Source organism: Esox lucius, chromosome 7 (genome assembly GCF_011004845.1).
Source record: "Esox lucius isolate fEsoLuc1 chromosome 7, fEsoLuc1.pri, whole genome shotgun sequence".
Classification (NCBI taxonomy): domain Eukaryota; kingdom Metazoa; phylum Chordata; class Actinopteri; order Esociformes; family Esocidae; genus Esox; species Esox lucius.
In genome coordinates, this window is record NC_047575.1 from 13,300,472 (window position 1) to 13,324,671 (window position 24,200).

The 24,200-nt window shown below is 41.1% G+C and overlaps 2 protein-coding genes across 2 annotated transcripts; one reads left to right on the top strand and one right to left on the bottom strand.

Moving 5' to 3' along the window:
* The first annotated feature begins 5,054 nt into the window (after positions 1–5,054).
* Positions 5,055–9,203, top strand: ppp1r14ba (protein phosphatase 1, regulatory (inhibitor) subunit 14Ba). The gene is made up of 4 exons (XM_010900524.4): positions 5,055–5,644; positions 7,018–7,101; positions 7,431–7,463; positions 7,675–9,203. Exons 1-4 carry the CDS (start codon positions 5,450–5,452, stop codon positions 7,759–7,761), a joined length of 399 nt encoding a protein of 132 aa, XP_010898826.1. The 5' UTR covers positions 5,055–5,449; the 3' UTR covers positions 7,762–9,203.
* A 71-nt stretch (positions 9,204–9,274) lies between these two features.
* On the bottom strand, positions 9,275–12,887 carry fkbp2 (FKBP prolyl isomerase 2). Its single transcript, XM_010900525.5, has 6 exons — positions 12,758–12,887; positions 12,132–12,289; positions 11,856–11,968; positions 11,625–11,671; positions 10,370–10,405; positions 9,275–10,059 (listed from the first exon to the last, which is right to left on the bottom strand). The coding sequence occupies exons 2-6, from the start codon at positions 12,285–12,287 to the stop codon at positions 9,998–10,000; spliced, it is 414 nt and encodes a 137-aa protein (XP_010898827.1). The 5' UTR covers positions 12,288–12,289; positions 12,758–12,887; the 3' UTR covers positions 9,275–9,997.
* Positions 12,888–24,200: the final 11,313 nt, after the last annotated feature.

Consider the following 24,200-nt stretch of genomic DNA (forward strand, 5'->3'; position numbering starts at 1 on the left):
GACTGTGGTAGTAGTTCCCATTGGGTTGTAAGCAGAAGGTGTGGTGGGTAAAATGGCACATGGAGGTCTGACTGGGGTGGTAGTTCCTCTTCGGTTGTAGGCAGAAGATGTGGTTGGATATATGGCAGATGGAAGTCTGACTGGAGAGTAGGTGGAGGCATGGTTGGACGGAAAGGATTGACCCTCCCGTCTTCAACAGACTGCTCTCCAGGTGAGTCGATCTTCTCAACACATTCGGAGACATTGTTGCTCAAATGTACAGAGTTGTCCTTTTTCAGTGTCTTGGGTGATCCATTTCCAAGTGGAGGAGACCTTTTCTCTGTATGGTTTTCAACAGCATTGGTTCTAATGTCTTTAACTTCTTTAAATTCGGTCTCCTCTTTTTTCAACCTTTGCTTTTTTCCACCTCTAGTCTTATCCTTGGCTTTTGTGGTGCAACAGCACGCAAAGCAAAATAACCACCAAGAGCCAAAAGCTTTTCTCACTGCTTTCTTCATTGTCAGTATATAAAGTGATGCTCTTTTTATCAAACATTTAGAATTGGAACTAACAGACATGTTAGCATGGTAACTGTCAACATTCTAAATCAGGTAACCTTGTGACATCCATAACTAGAATTCTATGGTGACACCAATGTTTTGGTAAGAATATTCTCATAGTTTCTTAGATTTGATTCCACTAAATTCAGATCCTATGTGTTACACTATATCCGACAAGACGGCCTAATTAAGGTTATACACCATAAAATGTCAAATATGCTGATGAGGGTAGAGGGAAGCAGTGGTAGTTGTGAAATGAATGACAGAATGACAGTACAGCAAAAACAGTAGACAGTATCAATGAATGGAGAATGGACTACATTTTCTACATATTTTACATTTCAGTCATATAGGAGAATCTCATATCCAGAGCAACGTACATGCACATGTAGTGATAATATATTCATGTTATGTGTACAGTCTTGTGTTTGGATGTGAGTCTCCCCTCTTATCTACTCCACAGAAGTACACTATCTGATAGTAACTAATGGTAGAAATGTACACACACTAGATGACAGACAGACAGCACATCAAGACCACGCCAACCCCTGGGAGCAGAGAAGACTGCTGTATGATGAAGGAACATACTGGAAAACATGCAGTGAATGTTCCGTGGTGTAGATGAGCAAGGAAAATGCCCACAAAGTCTGGTATATCTGTCCATTTGGCTTGGCAAAATGCCTCCAGGTCATGCAAAATATTTGGTCGTCTTGCATGAACTGCACGTCAGAGATCTCCCCAGAGTGGCTCACTGATATTATGGTCAGGAGACTATGATGGCCACTCCAGAACCTTCACCTTTTTCTGTTGTAACCACTGGCGGGTCAACTTGGCTTTGTACTTAGGGTCATGGTTGTGCGTGAAAGTCCAAGAGTGTCCCATGTACAGCATTCGTGCAGAATAATTCAAATTGTCTGCCAGTTTTCTTTGATAAAATGCTGCATTAATCTTGCCATAAATTCCCCATGCATTTAGAGCTCACACACCCCCAAAACATCAGTGGGGATTCTGTTCACTATTGGCCTTGTTGACCCCTCTCCAATCATAGTGCTTATAGTTGTGACCATAAAGCTCTATTTTGGTCTTGTCACTCCAAATTACAGTGTGCCAGAGGCTGTGAGGCGTGTCAAAGTGTTGTCGGCCATATTGTAACCGGGCTATTTGTGGCATTGGTGTAGTAAAGGCTCCTTTCTGGCAATTCGACTATGCAGCTCATTTTTGTTCAAGTGTCGTCGTATTGTGCTGCTTGAAACAACCACACCATCTTTTTCCAGAGCAGCCTGTATTTCTCCTGAGGTTACCTGTGGGTTTTTCTTTGTATCCAGAACAATTCTTCTTGCAGTTTTGGTTGAAATCTTTCTTGGTCTACCTGAACTTGGCTTGGCTTGGTAACAAGAAATCCCCGAATTTTCCACTTCTTAATAAGTGATTGAACAGTACTGTCTACCATTTGCAAGGCTTTTGATATCTTTTTATATACTTTTCCATATTTATTAAGTTCCATTACCTTGCTACGCAGGTCTTTTGACAGTTCTTTTCTGTTCCCCATGGCTCAGTATCTAGCCTGCTCAGTGCATCCACGTGAGAGCTAACAAACTCATTGACTATTTATACACAAAAAATAATTGCAATTAAAAAAGCCACAGGTGTGGGAAATTCACCTTTAATTGCCATTTTCACCTGTGTGTGTCACCTTGTGTGTCTGTTACAAGGCCAAACATTCAAGGCTATGTGAACTTTTGATCAGGGTCATTTGGATGATTTCTGTTATCATTATGATATATATATCTATTATCAAACAACTCTGTGATAATACATGGCATAAACATTTCCATAATCAGTTATATTTTTTGCTCTATAAATTGGTGATCTATCCATCTCTTTGAATTGGTCATCTATCTATATGTTTGGAATCATTCTGATAGAAATCTACCTCCCTCTATAAATGTATCTTCTATATATCAATATTTATATATATTATACATCTATCACTGTGGATTCATAGACATAGGTAGATGACTTATTTAGATATAAATTAATCTATCTATTGTGTTTGGTCATAGTTCGATTAACTGGTCATCTATCTTTCTCTATGAATTGGTCATCCCTCTACCTTAATGATTCTAAAAAAGATAGAGAGCTAACTAATTCACATAGTAATCTATAGATTCATGGAGATGTATAGATGACTTATTCGGGTGTAAATCTAGTTGAATTGGTAATTTATCTATCTATTGTTCATCTATCTATCTCTATGAATTCATAACCTATTCAGATATGAACCAATCTATCTCAATAGTTTTTTCCTATATCTAACTTTATAAACAGGTAGTGTATCTACAGTCATGGCCAAAAGTGTTGGCACCCCTGAAATAATTCCAGAAAATCAAGTATTTCTCACAGAAAAGTATTGCATTAACACATGTTTTGCTATACACGTTTATTCCCCTTGTGTGTATAGGAACAACAAAAAAAGAAGGAAAAAAAGCAAATTGGACATAATTGCACACAAAACTCAAAAAATGGGCTGGACGAAAATCTTGGCACCTTTAACTTAATATTTGGTTGCACACCCTTTGGAAAAAATAACTGAAATCAATTGCTTCCTATAACCATCAATAAGCTTCTTACACCTCTCACCTGGAATTTTGGACCACTCTTCCTTTGCAAACTGCTCCAGGTCTCTCATATTGGGAGGGCGCCTTTTCCCAACAGCAATTTTAAGATCTCTCCATAGGTGTTTAATGGGATTTAGATCTGGACTCATTGGTAGCCACTTCAGAACTCTCCAGCGCTTTGTTGCCATCCATTTCTTTGTGCTTTTTGAAGTATGTTTGGGGTCATTGTCCTGCTGGAAGACCCACGATCTCGGACACAAACCCAGCTTTTTGACACTGGGCCCTACATTGCGACCCAAAATCTTATGGTAATTCTCAGATTTCATGATGCCTTGCACACAGTCAAGGCACCCAGTGCCAGAGGCAGCAAAATAACCCCAAAACATCTTTGAACCTCCACCATATTTGACTGTAGGTACTGTATTCCTTTCTTTGTAGGACTCATTCTGTTTTCGGTAAACAGTAGAATGATGTGCTTTACCAAAAAGCTCTATCTTGGTCTCATCTGTCCACAAGACATTTTCCCAGAAGGATTTTGGCTTACTCAAGTACATTTTGGCAAACTGTAGTCTTCCTTTTTTATGTCTCTCTGTCAGCAGTGGGGTCCTACTGGGTCTCCTGCCATAGCGTTTAATTTCATTCAAATGTCGACGGATAGTTCGTGCAGACACTGATGCACCCTGAGCCTGCAGGACAGCTTTTTTTTGTTCCAATACACACAAAGGGAATCAACATGTGTATAGCAAAACATGTGTTAATGCAATACTTTTCTGTGAGAAATACTTGATTTTCTGGAATAATTTCAGGGGTGCCAACACTTTTGGCCATGACTGTATCTCTATGAATTCATAAAGATTGATTGATGACTTATACTGATAATAATCTATCTATCTCTATAGATTGGTAATCTATCTTTCAAGTGTTCATCTCTCCAGCTCTATAAATTCATAAAATTGTTTAATATCTCAATAAGTCATCTACCTATCTACCTCTATAGATTTGTCATCATCTAACCATTGCTCCTCTAGCTATCTGATTGAATTCATGAAGGTACATAGATTACTTATTCCAATAGCAATCTAGCTCAGTAAATGTGTCATCTATCTTCATGAACTGTTAATCTATGTATCTCTATGAATTCGTTGAGATAGGATGATGACCTGTTCAGATATAAAATATTTATATATATAAACATGTATCTATCTATTTATTGATTATGTTTTAGTATCTATGGATTGATAGAGATATATAAATTAACTGAGATTATAATCTATCTATATGAATAAGTTATCAAAAGTATAACAAATATTGTTTTTGACTATAGGCTACTTGTATCGTCGACCAATGATTGACAAAGATAAAATGAAGAAAAACGTAAAAAACAACCTCAGAAAATGTAAAAACGACTCTGTAGAATGATGGTAGAAACTGACATATAGCCTACACAGACCATTCTGCTGTGTTTTCATATAAAGTAAAACAGCTTTTTCTAAAAACAAAATTAGTAGGATGACTACCGATAAATAAATATATGTAATATTTCATTGAAATCTGGAAACACCTAACAGTTAGTTTAATTTATAGGTCAACAAATGTATGTACTCCAGATTGCACATTTGAACATAATCCATTCTGAAAGTTAAATAAATCGGAATTCTCGTAAATCGTAAATTCCGCAAAAATGCTTACGGCTGTTAAGTGTCTTCTGTTAATTATAATGCGTGGCATGTCTGTAAAAAGGTGGAATAAAGGTGCATCAGTCATTGGCACTTGTTCTTGAGTTGGGATAGTCCAAAACAGAAATATGGGGAATTGGGGTCTGCAATGATGAATTATGTAAGAGTTATTACCATTTGATTTATCGACAAGAATAATGTAGGCTACACTGTACAAATTAATGCATAATGTGTTTAACTTGGTATATAACGTGTGTTAGAATGTACCAACTGAGAAGGCCTAATGCCGGATTTGGACTGTGCAACCTTGCTTATGTCGCTATAGGACTGTACAGTTGAGAGGGTGTATGATCCGTATGATAAAAATGGTTAGGCCTATTTATTCTTTACCTGACTGTAATCGTTTGTCAGTCGATATTAATTTAATTGAATGAGTGTGAATGATTTGCGTGTTATTGCTTTAATATTTAATTAGTTTATAATTGGGTAAATACGATGCAAGTTCCGTCAGCGAGAACAATAGCAGATTGCACAGCCGGTATTTAAACTGCTGATAGCCTAAAGACTGAATTACCGCATCAAAAATCGGACATATCTAGACGGACATAGAAAGACTATGGCGACGTTAACAAGCCAGGACTCAAACGCTCAAGCGCGGGTTTATTTCCAAACGCCTCCGGGTACCGAAGACACAGAAGTAGTCCAGAAACAAGGACGGGTAACCGTCAAATACGACAGAAAAGAGCTGAGGAAGCGACTCAATTTGGAGGAGTGGATAATTGAGCAGTTAACGGATTTATATGACTGTGAGGTAAGCAATGACACGGTCTATTCTTCATTGTTAACAGCAGACATGTCCCTTAGCTACAGTACGCTTGGCTAACATTTAACCATAGCTAACTCAAACACAACTATCATTTCCCGATGACATATATTTTATTTTTAAACAATATTTATTGATTACTTCCTTGATTGTAGTGTATGTAAGCTATAGAATTACAATAATATTAAACCATGCCCCGACAATAAGTATAGCCTAATACAAATATGAATGGCATTTACACAAAGCAGGGCGTGGCAACATCATTGTATAGCCTAATGCACAAACGTAATTAGGTGTCAGCTCTAAGTGATGGATAGAAAGTGCTGTTTCAATTAAATGTGTGCATTATTTATTTATGAGTTGGCTAGATCTTAGTACTGTGCACAATGGCCACTGCACCTGCAAAGCAATTATAATACAGCCAGGCTTATAATACGACAACCTTAAATGTTACGTAACAGTGTGGTATTCCTGTTTGTCTCTAACGAAGGAAATATTGTGGAATAAAACTGAATGACTTCTTCTCCATGCAGTCGCACATACTGCACAACATTGCACAGCATGACAACCTTGTGATGTATTCAGCCTAAGCAAGTATGATGTAATCGGTTTCATGAATCACATCTGGAAACGACCGCTTTTTGAAAACACCTCTTCAGATATGTTTAGACCACTAAAAGGATTTAGGTGATTTGACACAACCATAAAATATTGCAGCATCGTTAAATATGTTCTTGGAAACAAAGTAGTAAACCATACAGACTGAGTTTTAACATGTAGCATCCATGACATTGACCAGTAACATCTAGCCTAGACAGATAGTCCTGAGTGTCCATTTGTGCAAGTAAAGAGCTAATTAAACTAATAATGACCTTGTCTTGAGCAGGGGGAGGCATATGGTGGGAAATATGAACGTGATTTATTAGCCTTTGATTTAAGTACTAACCTGAGTGTTTTATGTGTGTGTTGACTCTTCAAACTACTGATAACTAAGCCTGTGGATATAATAGTTATGTATACATCAAAACAATGAACTGGAACCCAGCTTTCCATTCTAACGGATTCATATTCAATAGAGCAGACAGTGAGGCAGTGGTCAGGAAGTCTGTGTGTATTCATATTAGCACATCAGACAGAGGAGTTCAGCCCAGCTTATCCTGTTGTTAATGAGTAGCAGGATGAAGCCTGCGACACTGGGGAACTGTAGAGGACGTTCATGGAGTGAGACTATGGGCCAAAATAACTTTTTAACTTGTGACTGACCTATTCACTACTGCCCTTCCTGCCTTGCTGTTGTATTGTATATTTTATCTGCTTTGGTTTCCCTGTCTCTCTCTCTCTATCCCTGTACTGTTTCACAGGAGGAGGAGATTCCAGAGTTGGAGATTGATGTGGACGAGCTGTTAGATATGCCCACGGATGGAGACAGGGCGTCCAGGGTCAAGGTGTCCATTTAACCCTGATCAAACCCATACTCAATATTGACTAGACATTAATTATGGTCATTTTGTATTGAGGGACTTCACATCCATTATGGTCATTTTGAATTGAGGGACTACGCATTCAATATGGTACTTTTGTATTTAGGGGCTACACGGCCATTATGGTCATTTTGTATTGAGGGACTTCACATCCATTATGGTTCTTTTGTATTTAGGGACTTGAGGCTGAAATCTCTTGAGTGAAATAGATCAGAAGTTACCTATGTGGATCTCAAGTCAGGATTCTGACCATCTAATTATCTTAATTTCCTCTTTCACTTGTTGTTTTGCAGGATTTGCTGGTTGACTGTTACAAACCTACAGAAGTAAGTGCAACATTCTATGAGGTTATTCTATGCTGCTGTTAAGCTTTTGTTTAGTCAACAATATAGCAACAGATCAACGGAAGTAAAGAAATGAATGTCTGGAATCAAACTCACACCCATTGTTTTGACAATTTTAGCCAACAGTACAGTACCATGCATGGTAAAGGTTGTTCAGTGTCTCATACAAATACCCATTGTTCATCAACTGCAGGACTTCGTCACAGCTCTTCTAGAGAAGGTTAAAGGTCTGCAGAAACTCAGCACTCCTCCCAAAAAGAATGAAAAATCTCCTACTTAGCCTCAGAACGACCAAGACATAACGACTAGATTCTCCACAGGGACATCCAGCTAGAACCCTTTAGCACCTAGAATTCCTCAGTCAGCAGGATTGATAGAGGGAAGATGATCGACCAATCAAATCTCTGCAGCAGAGATTACTGTCTCTTTCTTTGTTAAACAACTTCTTGTCGATTTATAATCATGTTATACATATACAGTAGTAAGTGATGAGTGTTATAATAATATAGTATAGCATTGACTGATTTGTTGACACAGAGAAAGAACTTGATGACGTTTGACTTGAGCTATAAGTCACCAGCAAAGCAAGACACATTCATAAACTTCATGATAGCTCCTAGCCATTCATAACAGAGGCAGCTAATATGCAGTCAAACAAATCTAACTCTTTGGTTAGTTAGTCAGCTTATATTAACGTGTGTGTATAATGACAGCTTGAAATAGTAATTGTCACTGGTTGGTAATAGCTGGAGCCATGTCATTTTTACAATGTCATTTTAACTATTGGATTTATAGATCAAGCAAAGTGTTACAATGATTCTGTGTGGGATACAGTAGTTAATGCAGTTTGTTTGTTTAATGATTTAATGCCGAGCGCTATCATTTTCAAATATATTTCTTAAGCTAGCGTGAAGGGCTTTCTAACATTTTACACTAACATGCTTTGGGTGGACAGTATACCTTTAACGTAAGCAAGGGTGGACAGTATTGAAAACAAACACCAGCACACCAGATATTAGGCACTGTAACATCTGGTTTATTTCATGGTGCAAATACAGTTATGATAAAGGCATCTATTTAATGAATTATCTCTACAGTGATCACCTATGAGCCCTAACATAACATCTGGTTAAACTGTTTTCTCTCCACACCCTGGTGCCTGAGGCTTAGACTGTGAGGGGTGGGTGTACATCTTTCAGACATGTCCTATCGGGCCTGAGCTTTATATTGCCCCCCCCCCCCCACCCCAACCAAATACACCTATTTGTCATTGACCCACAACCACTGCTAGTGATTGGAAAGGCCTTAGAAGAAACATTTATGAATGTTTTGACTATCGTGGATTTGAACGTGACGGTTGTCCCTTGAGTGTAGCAATGTACAATGTATTGGTTTCCACTGTATCTGAGACATTTCCTTCACATGTTGATATCAATGTCATGACTGTGTGTACCATTAACCTATAGTACCTCATGGTGATGTCATTTTGGCCAGATTCAGTGCATCCTGTAGGGCCTACATCACTCTGAAGACTTGTTAGACTATAAACCGGGTTACTGCATTAACTTAGAGTATATCTGCTGGAGGTAGGTGACTGCATTATCTGTGGTGTGAGTGTTCAAGATGTGATTGCAAAACTGTAGTGATGTAATGTAGCAATACCTACTGGTGCTGTTTGCCAATTTGTTACATTTTTATTAAAATGTGTTTTACCTACTCTTACTTCTGTTCACTTCGGCAGTTACTGTGATGTACTACTGTGAAATATCATCCAGAAAATAAGAGTAGTCACATTGAAAATCAAAATCTTTAATTGGTATAATGTGAACATTATCATTGTTCAGGTATTGTAAACCAATGTAGTTAAATGAATTCCAAAACAAAAAAGTTATCCCATTGATAGAGTTCTAAAACCTGTTATAGTGAACCACGGCTTATCTTGCGCTACTAATATAGCACATGTTGTTCGACCTGTTCCCTGAATCAGCCTGGTAAATTACCAGAAATTATAAAAAGTGAAAGAGCTAAAGTTGGTCATGGCATAACATTCAGAAAAACAACTAAATACTGAACTAAATATTTGCTTGCCCAAACTTTTATTTTTAAGGCATAGGAGTTAAAATTCACAGCAGGTATCATTGTAACGCTATGTTACATTCAGGGGTTAATTTAGGCCGAAGCCAATGGGAGCAGAACTCCTTTACGTATGGTCAAAATGACACCTAGGTGGATCTGGGCTCCCATACTTCCACTAGGAGGTAGGTTCACATCTTGGTTACAACTGGCACTAACCACCACATGAAAGTAGGGCTAATCCACATCCCAAATCCCAATTTAACCCATGGTCATAGCTGAACAGTTTGTATATTTTGCAGGGTCTTCAACTGTTTTTGATCTACTCTATCTCCGGTAAAGAAAAATGGCCACCCTCTGTGTTGGTTTTTGTGTGAGTAGTCAACACTACTAGTTAAGGTAGGGCCCACTGACTAAAACAAGCAGCTTTTGTTTGTTGTTCACTATAAATCAGACCTCCTCTCGATGTTGAGCAGTTCCACTTCAAAAATGAGAGTGGCACCACCTGTTGGAGAGAGAGGGAATTTCAAAACTAAGACAAACTAATGGCTGAGATGTGATGCTGTAGCCAGTGTTTCTCAACCCTGCTTCTGGACACCCCCCTCCCCTGCGTGTTTTAGATCTCTCCCTGCCCTAACATACTGTACCTGATGTAGCTCATGAAGGACTTGATAATGAGCTGATCATTTGAATCAGGTGTGACAGAGCAGGGACAGATCTAAAACATGTAGAGCATGGGGGCGCCCAGGAGCAGGATTGAAAAACACTGCTGTAGACAAAGCCAGTGGAAGACCAAAAGAAAAATCAATACATACCTGGGATCTTAGGGGGTGCTCCTCTGTCTCCATATCCTACAAATACATATAAATGGAGATGTCAGAACAGTGTAAGTGGAGGGGAACATTGACTCTAAGACTCACAAGGCCGGGTGATAAGGGCTAAAGTTATATCTACTTTATTTTAAACCTATTCACAATATATCATCATGTTCTCCTACTTCTTTATTTGGCACAATAATCCGTCAAATACACCACATTTGAATAATTCACCATTAATATAATTTACTCAGGGCTTGTGAGGCCAGGACCTTCCAAAACAAAAACACTGAAAATGTGATTTTATGAAGACTTTAACCAGCCTTTTTTCAGGTTAGGTCTATCAATGAAAATGCTCTTTTTCAGCTTGAAGTCAAATTTGCACTTGAAGCCTTTTCTCATCACAGCATCTCCCAGCAGGTAAGGGCGTAAGATAGAGTGAAGTGCACTGCAATATACATTTCAACAAGTAGTTCTAGGTGGCTCACCTGGATAAGATGCTATTTCTAAGTTGCCAGTTTTTAAATGTAAAAACGTTTTTCCTTCACTGCAATTTTATGAAACACACCAACTACAAAGTCTACCTGTGGCTAAAGCACCGTTAGCAGTACAAGCTAGAAACTGAATTAACTGGTGCTCCCATTCCCTTAGGGCCTACTCCATTACCAAATGGTGAACAGTGTGCTGATGTTATAGTTCAGGTTAGTCATGTGGCCGGGGTTAACATGTGTCTGACCTGACAGAATCTTTGGATAGAAAAGTTGTGATCTTTAGCTTTAAAATACAGGTATAAACACTATTGGCAGCATATCTGAGTTGAAGATACTTTTTTTTGTGAGACCAATGACATTGGACCAAAGTGCAATATGCAAATATCAAGTTGAAAGCATTTGTTCTCAGACATGCTCAGTCATCTTAGTTCATTTGAGTGGCAGAGGGAAATGGGGCGTGGTGTTTGTGTGGACAATGAACAGAAGGTGCACACAGCACAGAAAAGGGAACATGATTAAAATAACGTGCAAATAGCCAAAATTACAAACAACAACATTTATTCTGGCAATATGGACATTTGTAACATCAAACATATTTACCAATTCCTATTTTAGTTGTGGTCAAATAAATTAGGTTTATAGATATAACATTTTTATGGATATAACATAACTTAGAAATAAAACTGACCTTGATTTGGTCATCAGTAAATTCAGTGAAAGTTTAGACAATTTTGGAATAGTGCAGAATCCGTGGGCAAACTCACCAAGTTCTGACGGGATGACAAGTTTCCTCTTCTCCCCCTCACACATTCTGAAGAGAAAGTGGGATTGATTAGGAATTCCACACACAAGAGCCAGAAGCCACCTCATAACTAAATCCACATTCTATTGTTTTCACACTGTCCTTACAATTCTAAGATTAGGTTGTTCAGTGAGATTCATCAGCACACAGAGTTCAATTAGGGACAAATAAGAACAATTAAACCTGCACCAACCCAAGTAAACCCTGGTCCCAGCCTTTGATGACCTGTCCAGTACCCAGAGTAAAGGTGAATGGCTGGTTCCTTGGAATGCTGCTGTCAAACTCTGTTCCATCCTCCAGCTTTCCCTGGGTGGATAAACACAGCAATTGACATCACATTTTGTCAGATGTGTCCATTTCTTATACCCAGCGAATAAAATAAAAAAAACTTAGAAATAGTTGCAATGGTAGTGGCAATGTTTTTTTTATTGCTAAAATGAGAAGCATCCTCCTCATTTGGCCTACTCACCGTATAGTGCATGTTCAACACATCCCCCTTACGGGACTTGATGGGGCAGTTGTCAACTCTTTTCTTTATGCCAATTTGAAGCTTCTTTTTGTCACCGCCGCGAACTGCCGGAGCCAGAGACACCAGAGTAACCACAAAGAGGAGACACAGCCTCATATCTGGGGAACACGTTAACGTGTTAATGAATGCAAAAGCACAATGTCATAGACTTCTGTCTAGTTAATACCACTGTTACACGTCATCGCTAATGGGCACATGATAGGAAGAGTAAAATGGAAGCTGTAGACTGTATTAAAAAAAAAATCTAATTCTTAATTGGAGCATCGACCTGGGCTAAATCTCAGTTTCAGTACGTGTCATTGGCTAAACATGTTTTAAAAAACGAGCTAATGTTTAAGGAGTTTATGCAGAGACTACTGTATAGCTAACTACAGCAATAGCTAGCTAAATCGAGCAGGACTAAAAAGCTAACGTTAGCTACATAGCCAGCTATCTGTAATCGGTTGTGACCATAGCTTCAGATACTATACCTCTATAAATATACTTAAAATTCATGCACGTCGTTCATTAATATTAAGAAAAAAATCAGTTCAAGAAGCAAGTCACTAAATTCTCAAGAAGCTTACCAGCGTTTTAGCTAATTAAATAAAACACAGAAAATGGTCGGTGTATGCAAACCGATTGAATGAACGCCTCGACAAACCCTGTGCGGGGTCCTCTATAAGAGACGTCCGGTTGTCAGGGGAAATGGAAAGACAGAGCCTGTGATGCGACTTCCGCTCTTCCACATTTGATTTGATGGACAGTACAGAAGCGTACAGAACGGTAAAGAGACTTCTTGGCACAAGGTTTTTCCTTCTCGTCAATACATTTGGGGAATATAGTGTTGGGCCTTTCCTTAGCGCTTATTACAAAGGTAGTCACATATATATTTGTAAGTCACGATACGTCTTCAAATAGACGGTAAAACATTGCAGCTATTTCTGTTTTCTGTTCCGCTATTGGTTAGTTTCAGCCTAATTTAGCAACCGTTTTCAGAAAACCTGCTGTCAGAAAAAAAATAGCTGAACTTTAAATTTCCGCCAGATGGTGCCAAAGTAGTATACGTGCTGTAGGAGACTACTAAGTAACGTAGCAAGACTAGGCCCAGGCCGGCTGCAGAATGAAATGACTGAGGGGGTATTTCTTTAAAATGAGGGAGCATATCTAATACATATACCATTTGCAGTTTTTACAGGGAAACTAAACTTGGGTGCACAGATTCTATCTGGAGGTGCAATGCCCCACCCCTGACGCCTGACTAGGCCTAATGGTGGGTGTCCACAACAAACCAAACCAGATGTTGTCAGTTGTTCTATAGCTACGGTATAGAATCTAAATCAGTAATAATGGCAAATGGATACTGGGCTTAATGGACACTGTTTCATCTGTTGGTCTCCCCTCTCTTCGCAATGCATTGTTTTTATACTGTTACTCAATAATGGATTTTTTAATTCCTACATACAAACCCGATTCCAAAAAAGTTGGGACACTGTACAAATTGTGAGTAAAAAAGGAATGGAATAATTTACAAATCTCATGAACTTATATTTAATGCACAATAGAATATAGATAACATATCGAATGTTGAAAGGGAGACATTTTGTAATGTCATGCCAAATATTGGCTCATTTTGGATTTCATGAGCTACACATTCCAAAAAAGTTGGAACAGGTAGCAATAAGAGGCCGGAAAAGTTAAATGTACAGATAAGAACAGCTGGAGGACCAATTTGCAACTTATTATGTCAATTGGCAACATGATTGGGTATAAAAAGAGCCTCTCAGAGTGGCAGTGTGTCTAAGAAGTCAAGATGGGCAGAGGATCACCAATTCCCCCAATGCTGCAGTATCATTCACATACAGGAATGATACTGTAATGGAAATCACAACATGGGCTCAGGAATACTTCCAGAAAACATTGTCGGTGAACACAATCCACCGTGCCATTCACCGTTGCCAGCTAAAACTCTAAAGGTCAAAAAAGAAGCCGTATCTAAACAGGATCCAGAAGCGCAGGCTTTTTCTCTGGGCCAAGGATAATTTAAAATGGACTGTGGCAAAGTGGAAAACTGTTCTGTGGTCAGACAAATCAAAATTTGAAGTTCTGGGACATCATGTCATCCGGGACATCATGACCAGGTTTGCACACACTGCTGCAGGGATTTTGGCCCACTCCTCCATACAGACCTTCTCCAGATCCTTCAGGTTTTGAGGCTGTTGCTGGGCAATACAGACTTTCAGCTCCCTCCAAAGATTTTCTATTGGGTTCAGGTCTGGAGACTGGCTAGGCGACTCCAGGACCTTGAGGTGCTTCTTACGGAGCTACTCCTTAGTTGCCCTGGCTGTGTGTTTCGGGTTGTTGTCATGCTAGAAGACCCAGCCACGACCCATCTTCAATGCTCTTCCTGAGGGAAGCAGGGTGTTGGCCAAGATCTCGCGATACATGGCCCCATCCATCCTCCCCTCAATATGGTGCAGTCATCCTGTCCCCTTTGCAAAAAAGCATCCCCAAAGAATGATGTTTCCACCTCCATGCTTCACGGTTGGGATGGTGTTCTTGGGGTTGTACTCATCCTTCTTCTTCCTCCAAACACGGCGAGTGGAGTTTAGACCAAAAAGCTCTATTTTTGTCTCATCAGACCACATGACCTTCTCCCATTCCTCCTCTGGATCATCCAGATGGTCATTGGCAAACTTCAGACGGGCCTGGACATGCGCTGGCTTGAGTAGGGGGACCTTGCGTGCGCTAGAGGATTTTAATCCATGACGGCATAGTGTGTTACTAATGTTTTTTTTTTAGACTGCGGTCCCAGCTCTCTTCAGGTCATTGACCAGGTCCTGCCGTGTAGTTCTGGGCTGATCCCTCACCTTCCTCATGATCATTGATGCCCCATGAGGTGAGATCTTGCATGGAGCCCCAGATCGAGGAAGATTGACCGTCATCTTGAACTTCTTCCATCTTCTAATAATTGGGCCAACAGTTGTTGCCTTCTCACCAAGCTGCTTGCCTATTGTCCTGTAGCCCATCCCAGCCTTGAGCAGGTCTACAATTTTATCCCTGATATCCTTACACAGCTCTCTGGTCTTGGCCATTATGGAGAGGTTGGAGTCTGTTTGATTGAGTGTGTGGACAGGTGTCTTTTATACAGGTAACCAGTTCAAACAGGTGCAGTTAATACAGGTAATAAGTGGAGAACAGGAGGGCTTCTTAAAGAAAAACTAACAGGTCTGTGAGAGCTGGAATTCTTACTGGTTGGTAGGTGATCAAATACTGATGTCATGCAATAAAATGCAAATGAATTATTAAAAAATCATACAATGTGGTTTTCTGGATTCCATCATTCACAGTTGAAGTGTACCTATGATAAAATGTACAGACCTCTACATGCTTTGTAAGTAGGAAAACCTGCAAAATCGGCAATTATCAAATAATTGTTCTTCCCACTGTACATGGGTTCTGTTTTTGCAGACATACCGATGAGTAATTCATAGCCTTCCCATGGGGAGAACCCACTGAGAAATGTCTTTATTTCTAAATCATCGGAATGAAAGGGAGAGTATCCATGAAACAAACACACCTTTTTTGTCACACTTCTGAAGCTGTTTAACGCCGTCACACAGAGAGTTGTCCGGCACAGTGCAGTGGTAGACAAATCCCTTTGAAACAGGTCAAGAAATATGACAGCTTTATGTATCCTGGGTTTCTTCAGGGATTTGATGTCTGTGTGAACATTATGGAGTTATACACAATTACAACATATAGTAAAGTACGTACTTTATAATGTTCAGAGATTGGATTAACTCAGTATTCAATAGTAGCATAAAAAAGACTAATAAGCCTACTGGCCTATTCTTTAATATCTACAGGCCTGTTGGCCTATGCTTTGATATACAGCATATAAGGCCTGTTGTCCTATGCTCTAATAGCTATTGGCCTGCTGGGTTATTCTGTAATATCTATAGGCCTGCTGGGTTATTCTGTAATATCTATAGGCCTGCTGGGTTATTCTGTAATATCTATAGGCCTGCTGGGTTATTCTGTAATATCTATAGGCCTTCTGGGTAATTCTGTAATATATATGGGACTTCTGGGTAATTCTGTAATATCTACAGGCCTTCTGTGTTTTCTGTAATATCTACAGGCCTGCTGGGCTATTCTCTAATATCTATAGGCCTGTTGGTCTATGCTCTAATATCTATAGGCCTATTGGTCTATGCCCTAATATCTATTGGCCTGCTGGCCTATGCTCTAATCTATAGGCTTGTTGGGCTGTTTTATACATTTTTCTCATTCAAAGAAAAAAAACAAGAAGGGAATTTATGATGGTAGTTAAGCTTTATTAATAACTTCCCTGGTGACTAATTACTGGTCTGGGATTGGAGGGTTGTGTGAAAGCCAGTAAAATAGAGTAGAAAAACAGCATGTCTCCGGCTCTGTGGGCAATATAATTTATTAAGTGCCGGTTTCGCGGACACAGATTACGTTTCGTCCTGGACTAAAAACTTCTAGCTCAGTGGAGGACTCAGAGATCTTGGTCTATTCATGCTTCTGCACAAGGTGGAATATTTTAAGTGCCACATGGTCCTCAGTTCACAATGTGTTCTTTCTGCAGTGAACAAACATATAACATGTCCACACCCACAAAAAGATTATTTCTCTAAAAGGTGTGCAAATTTGTTTATACCCGTTAGTGAGCATTCTTCCTTTGCCAAGAATCAATCAATCCATAAGCTCATCTGTGTGTTTATCATCCTCACCAAGGTCTTGACAGGATGCAATTTGCCATTTAAACCCGACTTCAGTGGGCATATTCTCTCCTTCCTTGGCCACTGGCATGCGGGAGAAGTGTACTCTATGCATAATCTTCCCAATTTCAACTGTATTAGGCAGATAGCAGACAGCGTGATGCATGTTGTGTCTACACTCACCTAAAGGATTAATAGGAACACCATACTAATACTGTGTTTGACCCCCTTTCGCCTTCAGAACTGCCTTAATTCTACATGGCATTGATTCAACAAGGTGCTGAAAGCATTCTTTAGAAATGTAGGCCCATATTGATAGGATTGCATCTTGCAGTTGATGGAGATTTGTGGGATGCACATCCAGGGCACGAAGCTCCCATTCCACCACATCCCAAAGATGCTCTATTGGATTGAGATCTGGTGACTGTGGGGGCCATTTCAGTACAGTGAACTCATTGTCATGTTCAAGAAACCAATTTGAAATGGTTCGAGCTTTGTGACATGATGCATTATCCTGCTGGAAGTAGCCATCAGAGGATGGGTACATGGTGGTCATAAAGGGATGGACATGGTCAGAAACAAAGCTCAGGTAGGCCGTGGCATTTAAACAATGCCCAATTGGCACTAAGGGGCCTAAAGTGTGCCAAGAAAACATCCCCCACACCATTACACCACCACCACCAGCCTGCACAGTGGTAATGATGGATCCATGTTCTCATTCTGTTTACGCCAAATTCTGACTCTACCATCTGAATGTCTCAACAGAAATTGAGACTCATCAGACCAGGCAACATTCTTCCAGTCTTCATCTGTCCAATTTTGGTGAGCTTGTGCAAATTGTAGCCTCTTTTTACTATTTGTAGTGGAGATGAGTGGTACCCAGTGGGGTCTTCTGCTGTTGTAGCCCATCCGCCTCAAGGTTGTGCGTGTTGTGGCTTCACAAATGCTTTGCTGCATACCTCGGTTGTAACGAGTGGTTATTTCAGTCAAAGTTGCTCTTCTGTTTACAGTAGAGGTGGGCAGCTGTTGACCTCAACTGGGGATGTCGTCGGGCGGTGGAAGGAGTACTTCGAGGATCTCCTCAATCCCGCAGTCACGTCTTCCATTGAGGAAGCAGAGGATGATGGCTCAGAGGTGGACTCGTCCATCACCCGGGCTGAAGTCACTGAGGTGGTCAAGAAACTCCTCGGTGGCAAGGCACCGGGGGTGGATGAGATCCGCCCTGAGTACCTCAAGTCTCTGGATGTTGTGGGGCTGTCTTGGTTGACACGCCTGTGCAACATCGCGTGGCGGTCGGGGACAGTGCCTTTGGGATGGCAGACCGGGGTGGTGGTCCCTCTTTTTAAGAAGGGGGACCGGAGGGTGTGTTCCAACTATAGGGGGATCACACTTCTCAGCCTCCCCGGGAAAGTCTGTGCCAGGGTTCTGGAGAGGAGAATACGGCCGATAGTAGAACCTCGGATTCAGGAGGAACAGTGTGGTTTTCGTCCGGGCCGTGGAACACTGGACCAGCTCTATACCCTCTACGGGGTGTTGGAGGGTTCATGGGAGTTTGCCCAACCAGTCCACATGTGTTTTGTGGATTTGGAGAAGGCATTCGACTGTGTCCCTCGCGGCGTCCTGTGGAGGGTGCTTCGAGAATATGGGGTCCTGGGTCCTTTGCTAAGGGCTGTCAGGTCCCTATACGACCGAAGCAGGAGCTTGGTCCGCATTGCCGGCAGTAAGTCAGACTTGTTCCCAGTGCATGTTGGACTCCGGCAGGGCTGCCCTTTGTCACCGGTTCTGTTCATAATTTTTATGGACAGAATTTCTAGGCGCAGCCAGGGGCCGGAGGGTGTCAGGTTTGGGGACCACACGATTTTGTCTCTGCTCTTTGCGGATGATGTTGTCATGTTGGCCCCTTCAAACCAGGACCTTCAGCATGCGCTGGGACGGTTTGCAGCCGAGTGTGAAGCGGTGGGGATGAGAATCAGTACCTCCAAATCCGAGGCCATGGTCCTCAGTCGGAAAAGGGTGGCTTGCCCACTTCAGGTTGGTGGAGAGTGCTTGCCTCAAGTGGAGGAGTTTAAGTATCTAGGGATCTTGTTCACGAGTGAGGGAAGGATGGAACGGGAGATTGACAGACGGATCGGTGCAGCTTCTGCAGTAATGCGGTCGATGTATCGGTCTGTCGTGGTGAAGAAAGAGCTGAGCCTCAAGGCGAAGCTCTCGATTTACCGGTCAATCTACGTTCCTACTCTCACCTATGGTCATGAGCTTTGGGTCATGACCGAAAGGACAAGATCCCGGATACAGGCGGCCGAAATGAGCTTTCTCCGCAGGGTGGCTGGGCGATCCCTTAGAGATAGGGTGAGAAGCTCGGTCACCCGGGAGGAGCTTGGAGTAGAGCCGCTGCTCCTCCACATCGAGAGGGGTCAGCTGAGGTGGCTTGGGCATCTGTTTCGGATGCCTCCGGAACGCCTTCCTGGGAAGGTGTTCCGGTCCCGTCCCACCGGGAGGAGACCCCGGGGAAGACCTAGGACACGCTGGAGGGACTATGTCTCCCGGCTGGCCTGGGAACGCCTCGGTGTCCCCCCGGAAGAGCTGGAGGAAGTGTCTGGGGAGCGGGAAGTCTGGGAATCTCTGCTTAGACTGCTTCCCCCGTGACCCGGCCCCGGATGAAGCGGAAGAAGATGAATGAATGAATGAATGAGTTGCTCTTCTATCAGCTTGAATCAGTCGGCCCATTCTCCTCTGACCTCTAGCATCAACAAGGCATTTTCGCCCACAGGACTGCCGCATACTGGATGTTTTTCCCTTTTCACACCATTCTTTGTAAACCCTAGAAATTGTTGTGCGTGAAAATCCCAGTAACTGAGCAGATTGTGAAATACTCAGACCGGCCCGTCTGGCACCAACAACCATACCACGCTCAAAATTGCTTAAATCACCTTTCTTTCCCATTCTGACATTCAGTTTGGAGTTCAGGAGATTGTCTTGACCAGAACCACACCCCTAAATGCATTGAAGCAACTGCCATGTGATTGGTTGATTAGATAATTGCATTAATGAGAAATTGAACAGGTGTTCCTAATAATCCTTTAGGTGAGTATATATTTTTGTTAAGAATAGAATCCATCACGTCCCATGACTGTCTGAAGTTCAGGGTATCACAGCCATACTCCAATCACACTCATTTTGTCTGATGAAAATTTCCTCTGTTTTCATTAGACGACAGATATTTTTCTGCAAAGAGACCAATCTCAGCTCTCCAAACAAGGATTTTGATGCCAAATGCAGTGTTGTGTGGCCAAAGAGCTCTATTTCATGTCATCCATGGAAACACCTGGAGTTTTCTAAACAACACTGCCACTTGGATTGGAAATAGTGCTTTGGTCAGATGACATGAAAATATAGTTATTTGGCCATACTCAAGTAGTGGGTTTGGCCCCAGTAAAAGGATATTTTTTGCCTAAATCCTCATTCCCTTTGCCACTTGGCTGCAGACAGATCTTACAACAAGATAATATCCCTAAGCACACTTCACAATCCAAAAAGTAATGGTTAATTAGCCACAAGGTCAGCATTTTGCAACGGGCATCTCTGTCTCTAGACTTGAAACCAAAAGATCAAAGAAATAAATCAAGGATCTGGAATTAACCAGGATCTAAGATCCTGTTGTTTTCCTACTCAAAAAACATGTAAGGTACAGGCACTGTCATTGTATGAGCATCATGAGACTATTGAAAGGCGATTGGAATGTGTTGAAAAAAGGTAAGTTAATCATTTTACAATTTTGGTAGAAAAGATATTATTAAACAAAAAGTATTTCCCTGAGAAATTGTATTAGTATGTGTCAGCAGGTATTGGAATAGTTTCTTCTGTAGTAGGTATTGCTTTATATGCATCCACAGTGTGCACACTATCCCACCCCACTCGGCCTCAGCCAATCCCAGTGTCATGCAGGGAGCTTACGCTAGCCCAGGGTGAAACACCAGCTCACAAGTTCACACATTACTAATCAGCACTAATAAGAGAATAACCACACTGTAACAAACAGGGGAAAGGACCAGCTATCCTTTTTTGTTTGTTACTATGACATACACAACTCTAATAACTACTTCCGCTGTTGAAATCGGACTGTGGCAATGTCTACCTGATGGGAAGAAGGCCTGACAGAGAGCCTAGCTGATTGTGTGGAGCCTGGGAAGAAGGTCTGACAGAGCCTAGCTGATGGTGTGGAACCTGGGGAGAAGGTCTGACAGAGCCTAGCTGATGGTGTGGAACCAGGGGAGAAGGCCTGACAGAGCCTAGTTGATGGTGTAGAGCCTGGAGAGAAGGTCTGACAGAGCCTAGCTGATGGTGTGGAACCAGGGGAGGTCTGACAGAGCCTAGCTGATGGTGTGGAACCAGGGGAGAAGGTCTGACAGAGCCTAGCTGATAGTGTGGAACCAGGGGAGAAGGCCTGAGTGAAGTTCTGTCGATGAGTTTTGTCAGGCCTTCTGCCCAGCTGATGGTGTGAAACCAGGAGAGAAGGTCTGGCAGAGCCTAGCTGATGGTGTGGAACCAGGGGAGAAGACCTGACAGAGCCTAGCTGATGGTGTGGAACCAGGGTTGAAGGCCTGACAGAGCCTGGCTGATGGTGTGGAGCCAGGAGAGGTCTGACAGAGCCTAGCTGATGTGGAACCAGGGGAGAAGGCCTGACCGATTACATGTCAGATAGATTAGGATTGAATGTGGAGACAATGAATCGAACATGACAGACATCCAAAGAGTCTATTTGTAATAGCGAGGAAACACACATTATTGAGGTGTGATTAACTCCCTCCTTCATAACAGATACAGCTCCAGAAAAAATGAGGAGACCACTTTTTCTTTCCTTTCCAAAAAAGTTGAAAAGGGAAGTTTTGAGTGAGGAACAGTAGCGTTCAATTTGCAGTGGTCTCTTAATTTTAACCCTTCTGTTCCTCAAGCAAAACCTTCCTTTTACATTTTTTTGATTGAAGTTAACTGTATCTAAGCTGGTAATAGAGGCTTCCTGTGGCTGATTATGGAGACTCCTACTACAATGCCTCTGCTTCCTCTGTCCTGCACATCAAATCATCTCACGACCATGTTCAGCACCCACAGGTACCCTGTTGCAGACGGAGCCATCAATCAACGCCCGCAAACGACACCCCCACTTCTCCTCTAAACGAGCATATGGCGGCTCTGAGGCCCATCATCCATCACTTCAGTAATATCATATAATAGTAAGGTACTCAGTGTTAAAACGCTGAGACTGTGTAAACGCTTGAATTGCAGGCTTTAGAAGAAATGAAGTGTAACTAAGTGTGACTGTTGACTTGGAATGACAAAATGATTTAAGTGCGGCACGCAAAAAAATGGACAAGTGACACACATTTCATTTTGTTATTACCAATAATGGCAACTTGTTGAACTGAAAACCAGACATTCTTTACTTGTGTTGAACTGTCTGTCAAAATGTATACTTGGGTGTGCATGGTAGAACAACAGTTTGGGTCAAGTAGTCACCGTTTTACCTTTTCATTCTGAGAACTCCGCAATGGAGTAAGTGTGTAGTTGCTTACGCTATAAAATCTACTTGGGTCACATGGTCAATGAAACCGCTCGCAAACACACCAGTATCTTTCTAAATAACTCATACAGTCCCCCAAATGTTGAGGCCTACTGTATATCAGAAGCTATTTCTAAATTTGAATTACTTTTCCAGGAGCCTAAACCAATGCAATGAATGCTGAAATATGTTCCGCCAGGCAACGATTTTGTCTGCAACATGTGGTGTTAACTGGGGATCCAGTAATAGGCTATGAAGACAAAACATGGAGGAAATATTTCATCATGAAGGTTGGTGAAATGTTTGCTTCAAGTTAAGTAGCTATATATATTTCTTTGGTGCTGAAGTTTTGGATGTCATGCATGGGACTTGCTGGCTTAGGCTACAAAAACATTAAAATAGAGAAATAGCATCTGACAATAGGCTAGTAAAAGGTATTGCTGCTGGTGTGTTTATGTGAGCAGTTTCATCAATCATGTGTTGTTGAGTTTTATAGTGTAAGCCCGTTGCTTGGCAGAGCACTCAGAATGAAAAGGTAAAATTCCACTCGTCCCAAATGGGTCACATAAAATGTGTATGTCATCACTAACAATCAATTATACTTCCCAAATCTAACGTGTGTTGTGGTGTGGCAGAAATAGGGCATTGTGTGTTGACACACTCGCTTTCTCACTCTCGGTGACCGAAAAAACAAAGTCAGAGTGGTGTAGGCAAAGACACTTTCTCTCAACGTGTTTTCTCCTTCTGATATTTGCCAACAGATCAGTACAATGAAGTTTTAATATAATACAAAGTGTCATAATGAATCTACTATTTATGCTTTTGACTTGGCAACCCATCAAAAACGTGCCTGGCTGACATTATCGACAGAACTTCACTCATTTTAAGAGTAAACTGAATACTAAATATTTCTTTTAACATTTTAGCTTTAAAATTTCAAGTTTTCTTTGCCTCATAGCAAAATGTAGATGCAGTAGCATGAAAAGTTGCAACAACAAAACCTTGAAAAATGGTCTGACATTTCTTATCAGGGCCAATGTTTGTTCAGACATCGTTTCATCTTGCTATAAGACAAGTTATCTTCCTAGTGTGTTCCTGATAATTCCCCCATAATTCCCTTGCACCAAAAAAGTGCAACCCCCTGCTCTCGACAATTCTAGTTGCAGATGAAGACAGTATATTTAAATATCTAAAATAACATTTTAAATAAGTTACACATTAAAGGCCAGAAAATGCTCAGAAGTTAGAAATCACTTCAATGAAATAAACAGTAATTTAATATGCAGGAACGATTTAAAAGAAAGACCTCACTAGTTAAAAAAACTAGAATCATTCAATAACACTACTTGGGTAAAAGCTCTATTGTTTATTTGGTGGATAAATGAGGCATACTCCAAGTCAGTAGGTATGTTCCCTTGTTGTGTTGGAACTGGAAACTTGATGTACTATTTAAGCATTTGTAAGGTAAAACATGCTTGTGTCAGGGAAAATGTATGAAGTACATCCTTTTCTTTAGGAAAAAATAAAAGTGCCAGTGTCACAGTGGTAAGTCAAAGGCTTGGCCAGTATTTTGGTTGCAGCATAAGAATATTGCCAAGTGTATGCAAAGTTAGTAGAGACCTATTCAAAGAGACTCCTGGCTGTAATTCAAGAAAAAGGTGGTTCTACCAAGTATTAACTCATCTATAGCGTCTATAGGGTATTTTAAGGTTTTAATTTTAAATC